Raw genomic sequence first — 13,430 nt, 5'->3', positions numbered from 1 at the left:
CCATCTCTTTCCCAGACTGAACAATCCCAATTTTCTTAGCCTTTCCTCATAGGAGTTTCTCAGCCTGTCCGCGGATTCCTCCCCTGCCTGCCCTGTCGGTCACAAACTTCACCCTCGTCTGACAGGGCTCATTAGTACAGTAAATCATTAACGAAGCAAACACAGTGCACGCCACAGCGCCGCGCCGAGCGTTTATTGATCTGCATTACCACAGCGACCTCCGCAGCCGCTCGGATCCGCTATGGAACGCGATTTCCGCGCTCCACGGGCGCCGCACACAGCATCCCTGAACCAGCGGGCTGGAAAAGACCCCCGAGATCACCGAGACCACGTCACAAGTGCCACGGACGGTGACTCCACCACCCCTCTGGGCAGCCCATTCCAACATCTAACCACCTTTCCTGAGAAGAAATTCCTCCTAATGTCCAACCTAAACCTCCCTGGCGCAGCTTCAGGGTTACGTCTCTGTACTGTCGCTTCGCCAGGGTATATATCACAGTCAGGCGCGGCAGCAGGGGAACTTCCCGCACCGCACCGACCTCCGACAGCCGGTCCCGGTCCCGGTGCCTGTCCCTATCCCTATCCCTGTCCCGTTCCCGTTCCCGGCCCCGGCCCCTGCACCGCCCCGCCCTCCCCCGGCTGTCCGGGCGGTGGGAAGGAGTGCGCACGCGCGGAGCCGCCCCCCAGCGCACGCGACGGGCCCCGGCGGCTGCGCGCGCGGCGGCGGCCCCGCCCCCTGCCCCGCCCCGCCCCGCCGCGTGAGGCGTGCGCGCGCGCGCGTGGCGGCCGCGGCGGGATGTTCGTGGCGCGCAGCATCGCCGCGGATCACCGCGACCTCATCCACGATGTGTCCTTCGACTTCCACGGGCGCCGCATGGCCACCTGCTCCAGCGACCAGAGCGTCAAGGTGAGCCGGGAGCCGCCGGGCCTGGTGCTGGGCGAGTGTCGCGGCGCCGGGCGTGCGCGGCCTACCGGGCTGCGGGCCGAGGGCTCGGTCCGCCGCAGGGCCCGGGCGGTGTCGGGCCGAGCGGGCGGGAGCCTTCAGCGCACGGTGCGCGCTGTGTTTGTGCGTGCGCTGACGCGCGTAAACACGGGAACTCCGCTGCCGACCCAGCGCCGCGGCTGGGAAAACATTCCCGGCTGCTGTGCCTGCCGTGGAGTTCATTCAGCTGAAATTCTGTGTTAATAAGGAATGCTTGCGGAAACAGCTATTGTAAGTGCCAATAATGCGTATTTATTATGGGAAGAAGGTGAAGTGCCGGGAGCAAAAAGCCGGAGTGAACACTCCGTGTTCACTCGTGTGTGCCCCGGCAGACTGGGGAAAGTGTAGAATGCTAGAAGCCTTAATTTTTACGTTCCTTTAGAGGAAATGAAGTAGCATTTTATATTTACTTAAGCGAAAAGTTGAATGCTTTTTTCCCTTTTTTTTTTGTGCATAGTGAGAGGATGGGCGAATACTCGGGAGCCACGCGGATAGATTTAAGAAATCTAATTTGCAGAGAGCAGACATGTTTGTTATTAAATCTAGATAAATGGTTGAGAAAGTCACTTTTTTTTTGTAGAAAGCTATGCCATGTGTAGATTAGGCTTAAAACCAAGGAAGCAGCCCCTTCTCCCTGACCACAGACTTAAAATCAAATAACCAACCACAATGAAATGGTCCCCCCCAGAAAATAAGCCAAAGCCATGAGGATCTTTGATTTGGCTGACTACCTAGAGTGTGCAGTTCCTAAAAAAGATGCCAGGAGGTAGGTTGAGCACAGAAACTGTTCTTTAGCAGTGTAATGTTACTTTCCAGTCATAACTGAATCCTTTATGAGACTGTTCAGAAGTTTTCCTCCAGCCAGAGGGACAACATGACCCAGGCTGTGTTAGAGAGCCAGAGTGGCAGACTTGAGGTGACTTTCAGTGCAGCTTTAGAGTGAATGAGTGACAAACAGGAGTGATTGTCAGGTGGTGTCTTTCATTTGGTTATGTTCATGACTTTCTACTTAATTTTTCAGTAAAAAACTCATAAGTATAAAGTTGTATGGGAAATCAAGAGAGGGGAAGGTTCAGTGACTTGCATGTGGTTAAAAATCAAGGCAGAAATCTCTTAAAAAGAACCAGTATCTGTTCCCTGACTACTCTGATGTATCTTTTACTGTCCTGTCTGCTTTTGGGACGAGTGCTGGGAGCTGCATTTGGGTTTTGCAACCAGAGCTGAGCACGTGAGGATGCTGGGAGCTCTAGAACAAAACAGAACAGCGTGCTCTTGAAACAAAGTGAATGAAGTATTAGGAATTGTAATAATTTCTCCTCTATGTAATCTACTGTGAAGTCATACAATAGTGGGTTTTGCAGGCAGTTTTGCAGTGTCTTCTCCCTAATGTAATAGGGATAGTTTCATGGTGGAGTAAAGTGTAATTTTGTACTGAACCAGATACAGTGTCCTGGCTGAAAATGTTTAGTGGGGATGTGCGTGTGATGTGTGTGTATGTTTCTGTATATTTTATTTATGTGAATGGTTGTGTCTTTAAAGTCCTGGTCAGTAAGGTTTGTTTGCAAACTGTATAATTGTATTTTGGTTTCTCAATAGGTCTGGGACAAAAGTGAAAATGGAGATTGGCATTGCACTGCCAGCTGGAAGGTTTGTATTTGTCAAAATTACACAGACATAATCATAATTTCTCCTTTGCTTTTGGCGAAACATGCTTCATTTCTGCTGAATTTTAGAGCAGAAATGCTTTGGGTTTGATGTGGATTCTGTATGTCTTGTGTAAAATGCATTTTCTTTGCTTTTATAAAACGTCTCTAGTGCCTCTCACTTAAAGCAGATGTTAACATGCAGTCTGCTCTTGTTAGCACCTAATTATGTTGGCAGACTAGAATTGGTAAACAGTGGCTGGTGTTCAGGGAGTAGAAAACAGTACCTTAGATTTTAATTCTATATTTCCTTTTGCATATAGTTAGACTTAAAAAAAAAAAGGCGGGGGGAAAGTTAAAAGGAAGATGTCTGGCTCTTAAATGTTACAACATCTGACCTCTGCTTTTTGTTCTCCAAAACCTTTCTGAGAACTGTGTCATATGTAGGCTCTGCTTCATCTGGATAATTAGTGCATTCAGCTTCTGAATTGTCCTTAAAATGGCAATGCAAGGGAGGCTTTTGAATTCCCCTTCTCTATGTTGAGAATTCCCCTTCTCTAGGAATTCCCTTTTGAATTCCCCTTCTCTAGGAACGTTGACTAAGTGTGAAAGAGGAGCTTTATATTAAAAAGAAGAATAATGCTTTGCAAGTGCTTTTGAGAAGTACAGGCAAGCTAGAAGTGAACATGGTAATGGCTGAAATTTGATTAAGCACAAAACTACTTTTTGCATCAAGGCAGAATCATAGTTGGGAACTTAAAGTAGTAATAAAGGATGCCTTGAAATACACTTGTAATAATTGCATTTTAAACACTAAGAGCAACAGCTTTGCAGTGCTGGGTTGGAGTAAAGACCTGCAACGGCTGATATGTAACTTTGTGTAAAAGAACATAGGTTTCAGAGGAACAATGTTACTACTTCCTGGAATTCTGTTCTTCAGAAAGTCATGAAAAGATGTGGTTCCTTGGCCTAAGGCAGTAAGTTTGCTTCACTACAATGTTCTGATGTTATCTTGCAGACACATAGTGGATCAGTGTGGCGTGTGACATGGGCCCATCCTGAATTTGGGCAGGTCCTGGCTTCTTGCTCCTTTGATAGAACAGCAGCTGTATGGGAAGAAATAGTGGGAGAGTCAAATGATAAACTCCGAGGCCAGAGTCACTGGGTGAGGCTTCTTTTCTGTAGCTGTAAAGTTTCTGATTTTGACAATGTTTTGTTCATTTGTGGCAACATTCCAACACAAAGTAAGTATTTTCAAAACATTTGCGGAAAACAGCTAAGTGGCTGCGTTCAGGCCGGTTTGTGTCACTGTTAATGATGTTTCATAAGAAGATGTTCCTTGGCAAACAACTAGCAGACATGAATTCCCACCTACAGCAGAGTTAAAGTTGGGCTTTTCTCTAACAGAAGATAATTTGAAACTACACTGGCTGTTCTTGCTCATCTTTCAAACAGTAGAAAAGTTGGGGGGGATTTTTTTGGCGGAAGGTGTAAGCAGTCGTATGAAATGGTGTTGTCAGAATTTGATTAGCCTTCCTTAGGAAATAAATTTTTGATGGAAATTTCTTTGCAGGTCAAGAGGACCACTCTAGTAGACAGTAGAACATCTGTTACAGACGTGAAGTTTGCTCCCAAGCACATGGGTCTTATGTTAGCAACCTGTTCAGCAGATGGAGTTGTAAGGATCTATGAAGCTCCAGATGTGATGAATCTCAGCCAGTGGTCACTGCAGCATGAAATCTCATGTAAGCTCAGCTGCAGTTGTATTTCTTGGAATCCCTCAAGGTATGTTACTAAAACATTTGCTTTTTGACTGTAACTGGAAGGGAAAAACCATTCAAAGCTGAACTGCTTTGATTTCTTTTTGTCCAGAAGCACTTAATGGCTTTCCCTGTGGACACAGTGTTGTGTCCTGCTGATCCAGTTACTCTTCTATTCATTAGCAGTAGTCTGTGCTGAAGGTTTGGCATACAGAAATTCCCTTTAATGCATGGGATAGGATAAAAGTTGATTTAAAAACTAGGATTCATCTACATTTAGCTTTTGTGATTTATCTTTGAAACCTGAATGAAATAATCACTAAATGAATAAATGAAGAATGCAGACTCTCCCATGAAACTTAAGGCAAATACTAGACTGCAGATGTAGTCTATTATAGAAAGTCAATTCTTCTCTCTGAGAACATAATTTGAATTGCTCGATAAGGTTGTCTTACGATTTCATCTTAGTGAGTGTAAAACCACAGAGTAAAGGCAGTGTTAATAGTGAATAGCATTTAACTCCTGTTTGTTTGTGATTTTTTTCCTTGTGGTATTTTGTGGTGTTGTTTTGTTTTCTCCATAGATAATGTGTTTGAAATGTAACAGATGGCTTGGTGTACTTTCTGTGGGAAATACTGTATATATATATATAGATAGATATAATATGTAAATATAACAATATTTGTTTTCACCTTTTAGCTCTCGAGCACATTCTCCAATGATCGCTGTAGGAAGTGATGACAACAGTCCAAATATACTGGCTAAGGTTCAAATTTATGAATATAATGAAAATACTAGGTATGCTGAATAACAATATGTAACAGTTGTGGGATCGTGAAGTTGTTTATAATATATGACCTTTTATTCCTGTCATTAGATGTGGAGTAGTAAATAATGCCTTAATTTTGTCTCTGATCCATTGGGTAGGAAAAGAGAGGAAGACCTCAAAATAGTAACTGATGTTAACAGAAATGATGTTGATAATTTTATTTTCTGTCAGTGCAGAAATGTCAGTGTTCTTACCAGCATTTTAAAGGGAGAGTTGTTTCTGTGTCTACTAAATCCTATTTATAATTTTGCACAAGGAGTTAACAGTTGAAATTTTAATTGTGTTGCACCAGGCACTGTTTAGTTCAAAGTCACCTTAGAATGATTTTAAAGGCGTGATTATAATGGCAGAAAGCACTGTAAATTGCTCACGGTCTGTCAAAGTTCAGGTTGTACAGTCAAGAGTTCACAGAACCAGAAGAGGCTAGTAAGTTTGTGCACCACCACTTCCAGTTAAATGATAACAGAAATTGTGTTTGACTGGGAGTGACCGATGTGGGGAAGGAGCCAGAGTGTTCTGTGGATTTTATTTCCAGCTTCAGACAATGCTCTCCATGCATTAACAGTAAAGTACTGTAACTTACTAAGAAAATGGAATATGTGTTTATGTGTTTATCATACAGAGGAGGCAGACAGTAGTCTGCTTAAAAGCATGGAAAATTTAGTGAGTTACTGAGATGCAAATTTTCTTTAGATTTGTGAATGGAATATTTCTTTTTATTTCCCCTTTCCAGTTGCAGACAAAAATGTTCCTTTACTGTAATTCCTGCTTTGTTGTATGACTCACAATGCTGTAGCATACTGTACTTAGTGGCTACTGCATCTGATAGATTCAATTTCTGAAGAAATCTGTTTGAAAATATCGCCTAAATTTATGTTAAAAATATTCTTATTTTTGCAAGTTTTACTGTGTATACTTAAACTTTTTTCCCATTTCCCCTATATCTGGTTTATATAATTTGCATCACTGGCAATTTTCATGGCATTAAAGATTAATTTCTTGCACTATACAGGAAATATGCAAAAGCAGAAGCTCTGATGACAGTCACAGATCCTGTACATGATATTGCGTTTGCTCCAAATCTGGGAAGATCCTTCCACATCTTGGCTGTAGCAACCAAAGACGTACGAATTTTCACACTAAAACCTCTAAGGTGAGCTTAAGAGGAAGATGGTTTGGTGTGATGTGATGCATCTGTACAATCTAATTCAAAACAAATACTTGTTTTTAGTAACCTGATTTTTAAGGTGACAAGATTGTGAACAAGTCTATAATTTTGTCTAAATATCTAATCTTATAACAGTTGTTATTAGAAAGATGTAGTTCTCTCTGACATCGTGTTCAAACCCAGACCTTTGAACAGTTGTGTGCAGAACTGTCACATTTCTCTTAAACAGGAAAGAATTGACTTCATCAGGAGGATTAACAAAATTTGAAATTCATATTGTGGCACAGTTTGATAATCACAACTCCCAGGTGTGGCGAGTGAGCTGGAATATTACGGGCACAGTGCTTGCCTCCTCTGGTGATGATGGCTGTGTTAGGCTCTGGAAGGGTAAGGTCACCCACTTGAAACACATTATCTTTGTAGTCTGTTGAATATGCTTCAGAAATTTTACTCAAAACATCATTTTGGAGTGAGTGTCCATTTAAAATTTGTGAAAGATAGATATTTTTTCTATATTTCTGTTTAAGAAAAACAGAATACAGAAATAACTTTCTGTGCTGAAATGCTTGCATGATTTAGGCTCCTGTGAATAGTTGTCACTGTACCCTGAAATTGTTTCACCAGACTAGAGCTACATAAAGTTGTCATTTAAAAAAGTAAGGTAGGTCTTTTCCTGCTGCTAAACCTAGAAAATCTACATTCAGTCACAATGTCCAGGCAAATGGCTTTCTTCTGTTAACATTTTTAAGAGAAAACAAATACATACACCCCGTTCATCAACCAAACAAAACAAAACCGAAAAAAACCAAGCCCACAAAACAAAACCAAAAAAAACCAAAAAAAACCCCACCAAACCAAAATCCCCACAACAACAACTACAAAAACCTACAGGCAATTACCTTTCCCTCAGTATTGTAATAGTGGAAACTGAGTTTTAAATTATGGACAAGCAGAGAATATCAGGCAGCTAAAGGGCCAGATCCTCAGCTGTGTGGAATTTATATATTGGTATTGAAGTTCAGTTTTGATTCACACCAGGTTGGGACAGTTGAAACATATTTGTAGGGAAAGCTGAACTCCAGAAGAGAAACTAACAGTTTCTATGTTTCTGTGTTTGCAGCTAATTACATGGACAACTGGAAGTGTACTGGTATACTGAAAGGTAATGGGAGCCCAGTGAATGGTAGTTCTCAGCAGGGAATTTTTAATGCCTCTCTAGGTTCAGCCAATACAAGTCTGCAGAATTCACTAAATGGATCATCTGCCAGCAGGTAAGTGAAGTAGTACAGAAACTGATTTTCAGTAAATAGTCTTTTCTCTGAATCTATGTTTCATTTAGCTCTCATATTTGTTTTACATGTTTTTAAAGTGCAATGTCATTTATTGCATGAGTTCTTCTATAAGCTCCTCTGGTTTTGCTCTGTGGTTCATCTGTTATGCCAGTGTTAAGAGGAAAATGAACAAAACAGTAAGTCATGCTGAATCAGTCTGCATAAATAAGCAATGTAAATAACTATTTTCATTTTTAGTCCTTTCATATTATTAAAAACAACGTTTCTGAAATAGTTTCAAAGGAGAAGCTTCATCCTATTAGTGTGTAACTGCCCTTTTGATTTAGATACATGTTTAAAAGTGAAGCAAAAATGCCAGCAACAAATTCTGGTTTTCTCTGGGGTAATATAGCAGAAGGGGAGGAAGAAAAGTTACTTCATAAGATAACGGTTTCAACAATCAAATGTTAGTGTTAGTTTACTTGGTTTTTGCAGGTGTGTAGCATCAATTGAACAAAAGTTTTGTGGTTTTTAAATTTACCCCACGTGACATTTATATTGCAAATAAATTTGCCTTAATATCTGTTAGGTTTTTATTCTGTAATAGTTGCTGTTTAGTGGGTGAATTTTACTGCCTCTTCTGAAAAACCATTTTCATTTGTGCACACTGAAATGTAGAAATATGCTGAGTCTTGCATATGTATGAGGCAGTGTGTACAATCAGCTTTACAGAATTGTAAGTCCTATATAAGGATGAGATGTGGCCAGAGTCTATAGCAGCAGTTTCCAACTTTTGTGGCCACCTTTGTTTCAAATGCCTTGGGATAGTTTCCCTTTCCTTCCATGTGCAGCTACTCATGTGGGGTTTTTTCAGTTTGGAAAGCTTGTTGGCAAAGTTTGCTTTTGGAGAGTAGCACAGCCTGCCCCCTCTTGCCCTTCCAGCAGTCAATCCTGAATGGCAGTCCAAGATCCCTAGCCCTGTTGAGCAGAGAACAGGTTTCACATTTTCCTCACAAGATAAATGTGCACACAAGAGGTGGTAAGGGGCCCGGTGCCTGCAAGAAAGGGCAGCAGAATGATACTGGTCATGGTTCCAGGTTCTACTTGCAGTGCAGCAAATGAAATGCAGCCCTGCCTTGGAAGTGGTATATCCAGAGTGGTGTAGCTGTATTTGCTTGGGCTGCTGTGGGGAAATGCAGGCTGTCTCACAGCTCTTTAGCACAGGGTGTGGTTTCACAACCTCCTTATCTATGGCTGGGCTGCCACCAAGACTAACCATCCCCACCCCTCTGGTGGCACTTCTCCTGTCCCTGAACTTGGTGCTAAGCCATTGTGCAACTGAAACTTCTAGCATTTTATCTATTCCCTTCATTGCTCTGTATTTTGGAAGGTATTTTGTTTTGGTTTTTAATAAATTATTCTTGCCTCTGATTTGTAAGACAATGTTATTTCCAGAATTAAGTCAGGAGCTGTGGAATTTTGGTACATACCGGAATTTCGGTGTCTTGTCCTAGGATTGAGCCTTATAATAAAAGATACACACTTTACTATCCTTTTGTAGTGATACTGGCCTGAGTTGTGTAAGCACAGTTGCTAACTTCTGTGTTAGTGTTAACATGCTGATAAAGATTTATGCATTGACATGTGACTGAATAGGTATCCTACACATAAATTATTTTGTCTCTGACTGTACATGCAATTTTCATGTCTATATGTTTAAACACTTGAAACAGCTATAGCACAGGCAGATCTGGAAAAGGTTATAAAAGCACTATGGCCAAACTAGATTTGTGCTCTAAATAAATTTCAGAACATGTGATGTAGATTGTTAGGAAATAAACCAGTAGGGCTGTATTATTATGTTGATGTAATTGTGTTACTACATTTATGATGCAATTTCCATTCTCCATTTGTATTATGTCCTTTTTAACAGAAAGCAGAGCTGATACCAAGCTAACTGGAGTAACTTTGGTGTTTTGCTGCTTGTTGCATGCACACAGGAATGGAAAACGAACTCCTTTTTCCCTTTCCCCAGCGCCGTTTGAGCTCTCCCAAGACACCAGCAGCCTGCTAACTACTAAATACTGTTCAAAAAGCCTTTTAAAAACACGTTGTGTGCATTTTTTGTACTAGCCTGCACAGTTTGATACTGATGGAACGCCCGATAGAAAAATATTTGGAGAGGCATCTTGTTTGGAAAAAAACCATAAACAACCCACCCAAACCCCAAAACTTCCATCAGAACGTATTTTTGAAAGCTTGTAAAATTAAAAGCTAGTTCATGATTAAAACCAAGAATTTTTGTCCTTGATTGGGATGGGAGGAGGTAAACGACCATTACAATAACTTTCATTGAAATTGTTTTGAGAACCAATTTGTTTTGCATTTCAGAGTGTTCAGCATTTGATTAAGATTCCCTAAACATTATTACAAGGTTGTAACTGCTTTGTAATATATGCAACTGTTAGTTCTAAAGGAGTAAGAAACCGGTTTTGACAATTGTACAGATGATGGCTTTTAGTGGTTTGTTAATGCTTCATTTATATTCTTTAGTATGACTTCAAATAAATGTTTTGTAAGTACTGTCATACTTCATCCTAAAAGAAGTACTTTTTCTGTTCCGTATTTGTACATTCCTATGGTAGTAGTTATAATTACATGGAGTACGTAAATTCTCTAAACGTAATGTCCTTGAAAAATGCAAACACTTTAGCCATACAGAAATATAAACCAAAATGCAGTTTGTTGTTAATTGTCCCATAATTTCCTTAATAAACTGATAGCTGTTCTTTGTTGTAAGTCCACAGAATTGTAAACAAAACAGAAAACATAATATAGTTATACTAAAATGCACAAGTGTTACGGGTAAGTTCTAATAAAAAAAACAGTAGCAAAATGACACGGAGTGGCATAATTCTGAATCTTGCATTCACCAGGAATCTTGAATTTACACTGAGAATTTTGCAGAAGTATGTAAATAGGTACAAAGACTGTATTTCATTCAAAGTAGTTAATCTCTGTAAATGTATATCATTAATGTAAAAACGTGGTGCTTTAACTCTATTCTGGAAATGCTGTAAAGTTAATCTGAATTGGACAAATATGCAACAAATGTACTTTAATAATATTTAATGTATATTTTGTGTGACAAACAAAGCATTACTGAAAGCTGTTAACAAATCACAGGAATTCTAGGAGAATGAAAGCCTGTTAATAGCTGTACTACACCACCCTTTTGACTTCCAAAGCAATCCATTCTTTTGTAAAAATGTATGCTAGGTCTATGACTATGGTATTATTTTCAATGAATTTCAGTGGAAAAGACTATTATTTTGCTTTAAAGAAGTGTTTCCAGATTTGTCTTGTTTTGAATTACAAGCCTTGATTTCTGCTATTATGTTCTATTGGTTTTGGCATGGATATACTAAAGCCTTTTTTTTTTCCAGCATGTCTTTTCTCCCCTTTGGTTCTCCTTGTATTTACTACCTTTCTCTTCTTTTCTTGTTTTGTTGATTTTTTTTTTGTTTGTTTGTTTTTTGTTTGTTTTTTTGTTTTGGTGTTTTGTTCCTTTCTTAATTGTTTCAGGTATTTCTTTCCCCCTCTGGATTCCCCACGGGCTGGATCGAGATGGTCCAGTCATGCCCAGCTCCTTCCTCCTCCTCCTCTGATAGAGCAGTCTTGTGATGCTGACACTGCCAACCTCCAGTATCCTCACCCTCGCAGACGATGTGTATCTCGGCCTCTTAATCTTTTACCTGAGAATGAAGGGGTTTAATATGTTATTTTAAATAAATTCTGAAGGGCCTTACTCCAGTGTTTGTGAATGCTTCCATTTCTGGCTACCTTTGTAGTCCTTCTCTGGTACAAAAGACTTTTTTAAGAATGTGGGAACTTCATGCATGTTTTGTGAAACAAAAAAAAATTTAGAACATGTTATTTGTGTATCCAAGACCATTATTTTAATTTGTACCCTTTGAATTTTGGGAACATGTATAAACAGTATTAGCCACAAGCTCTTTATGGAGTAGATGACTTCAATGTGCCTGGGGTTTTTTTCTTTTTTTTTTTTCTTCTCCTTTTTGAATCCATTTAGTATGGTCTTTAATTTTTTCTTTTTGTGTACTGCATTTATGTGTGAAACACATTCTCAGAATTGGACATACCTTCAAAACACTTCTGAGTGAAGAATGATGTCAGATCAGCTTGTTAAAGAAACAAAACCGTTCCTGTGTATACTGCAGCAAAATAACTTGGAGTGTTTAGTTACTTAAGGTTTTTCCATCTTGCTATATAAATATTTAAATTTTATAATTGTGGTTGACTAATAAACTTGTTCTGAAAGGTCTGTATTTGTATGTTTTTCCTTGAAATTATTTTTTGATAGGTTCCTGATGGAAGGTGTTTTTTTGATTCAGGTGTCCACTCTCCTAGCTCTGCTTTTGTGCCATTCTTGATGTACAGCTGCATATTCCGTGTCTGTGCTACAAGGTGTGCTCTGACTTTTCCTGTGGCTGTGCTGGAGGTCTGTGGAGACTGCTAGAGATGTTGGGTTTTTACACATTGCCTCTCAATTCTTTTCCAGTGATTGAATTAAATTAGGACATTTTGAAGAAAGTGTGCTGGCTTGAAAAATGCCAAATGTCTTTTCTGCTGTGTCAGCACAGGAGCATCGCTGCTGTGGATCGGTGTGTTGGCACTGACTCAGGCTGGTGCAAGACAGGCAGGAATGCTGGACAAAGAGTGCATGGTACTGCCCAGGAGTAGCATTCCTGCACAGGATGGGATTGCTGAGGTTTTTGGGCAGATCTTGGGGGAGGAAGGGAAGAGGAGGCCTTTGTGCTCAGAAACCCGAAGTGTAATTGTATATTTCAAGGTGCTTCAAAATGGACTTACCCTGTTTCCTGACAGACTGGGCCACTACTGTGAGGTAAGGGAGAGGGCAACTTGTATTTTTCCAAAGTGACAAGTGAGCTTTATTTGTATTCTGAAAACTTCATTTGCTCAGATCCACCACGTTTGTTTCTTTATTTCTCTGTGAGGAATCATGTTTTAATTTAAAAACCCATGAGGTACACTGGTATTAGAATGTTCTTGCTGAAGATGTGTGGAGGGAGGCTGCTGATACTTTCCAGCCAACGGGAACAGAAGTGAACAGAAGGAAATAAAAAAAAAAAAGTTTTATACCTTTACTAGAAGAAGGTAACATGAAATCATGCCAACTTTGTATGGTAAACAGAAATGTTACATGATTAAAAGATAATGCTTAAATGGTGGGCAGAAAGTAACTATTCCTCTAAGGGAGAACAAATAATTGAAAAAAAACACCCCACTATTACACTGGGTTATATTCCTAAACCAGAACAAACTGTTTCTTAGTATGGAAGCAACAGAACATTTTTTTGAAGTGTTAAACCATTTGCAGAATTTGTCTTGACCCTCAAAGAGGTCACAAATTAACCAGTCAGGGTAATTACATTTTCTTGCAGCTTCTAGTAGTGCATTGTTAATAGTTTATTCAGCACAGTCATTGTTTTTGTCTGTGATGAACATGTGTTATTATTAGATATCCTAATTCCAATCACAGTTATTACTAAGGGAAACATGCTGTAAGTTTCAGTGCAAGCGAGTCATGTTAGAACACAGTGGCCAAGTACTTTAACCTCAGCAAATGAGCTCAGGTTGGATTTGTGGCTGATGCCTGCCTTGCCCCCTACCTGCTGTTTTGTACTGACCTCTCTCCAAACCAGGAGCCTTGGATCCACATCTCTGACTTTCCA

The 13,430-nt window shown here is 40.1% G+C and overlaps 1 protein-coding gene across 3 annotated transcripts; it reads left to right on the top strand.

The window, feature by feature from the left end:
- The first annotated feature begins 735 nt into the window (after nt 1-735).
- SEH1L (SEH1 like nucleoporin) lies at nt 736-11,998 on the top strand. 3 transcript variants are annotated; one of them, XM_064433097.1, is made up of 9 exons: nt 736-907; nt 2,579-2,629; nt 3,644-3,790; nt 4,199-4,410; nt 5,085-5,183; nt 6,227-6,367; nt 6,612-6,769; nt 7,503-7,653; nt 9,654-9,938. In XM_064433097.1, the coding sequence occupies exons 1-9, from the start codon at nt 797-799 to the stop codon at nt 9,784-9,786; spliced, it is 1,203 nt and encodes a 400-aa protein (XP_064289167.1). In that variant the 5' UTR covers nt 736-796; the 3' UTR covers nt 9,787-9,938. The 3 variants fall into 3 exon arrangements, with proteins under 3 accessions (XP_064289167.1, XP_064289165.1, XP_064289178.1); XM_064433095.1 differs by lacking the exon at nt 9,654-9,938 and adding an exon at nt 11,239-11,998 and having other exon boundaries at nt 737-907; XM_064433108.1 differs by having other exon boundaries at nt 738-907; nt 9,587-9,762.
- The last annotated feature ends 1,432 nt before the right edge of the window (nt 11,999-13,430 follow it).

The sequence above is a fragment of the Passer domesticus genome, chromosome 1 (assembly GCF_036417665.1).
Source record: "Passer domesticus isolate bPasDom1 chromosome 1, bPasDom1.hap1, whole genome shotgun sequence".
Lineage (NCBI taxonomy): Eukaryota > Metazoa > Chordata > Aves > Passeriformes > Passeridae > Passer > Passer domesticus.
The sequence above is the reverse complement of the archived record's forward strand: the minus strand, read 5'-3'. Positions and strand labels throughout refer to the sequence as shown.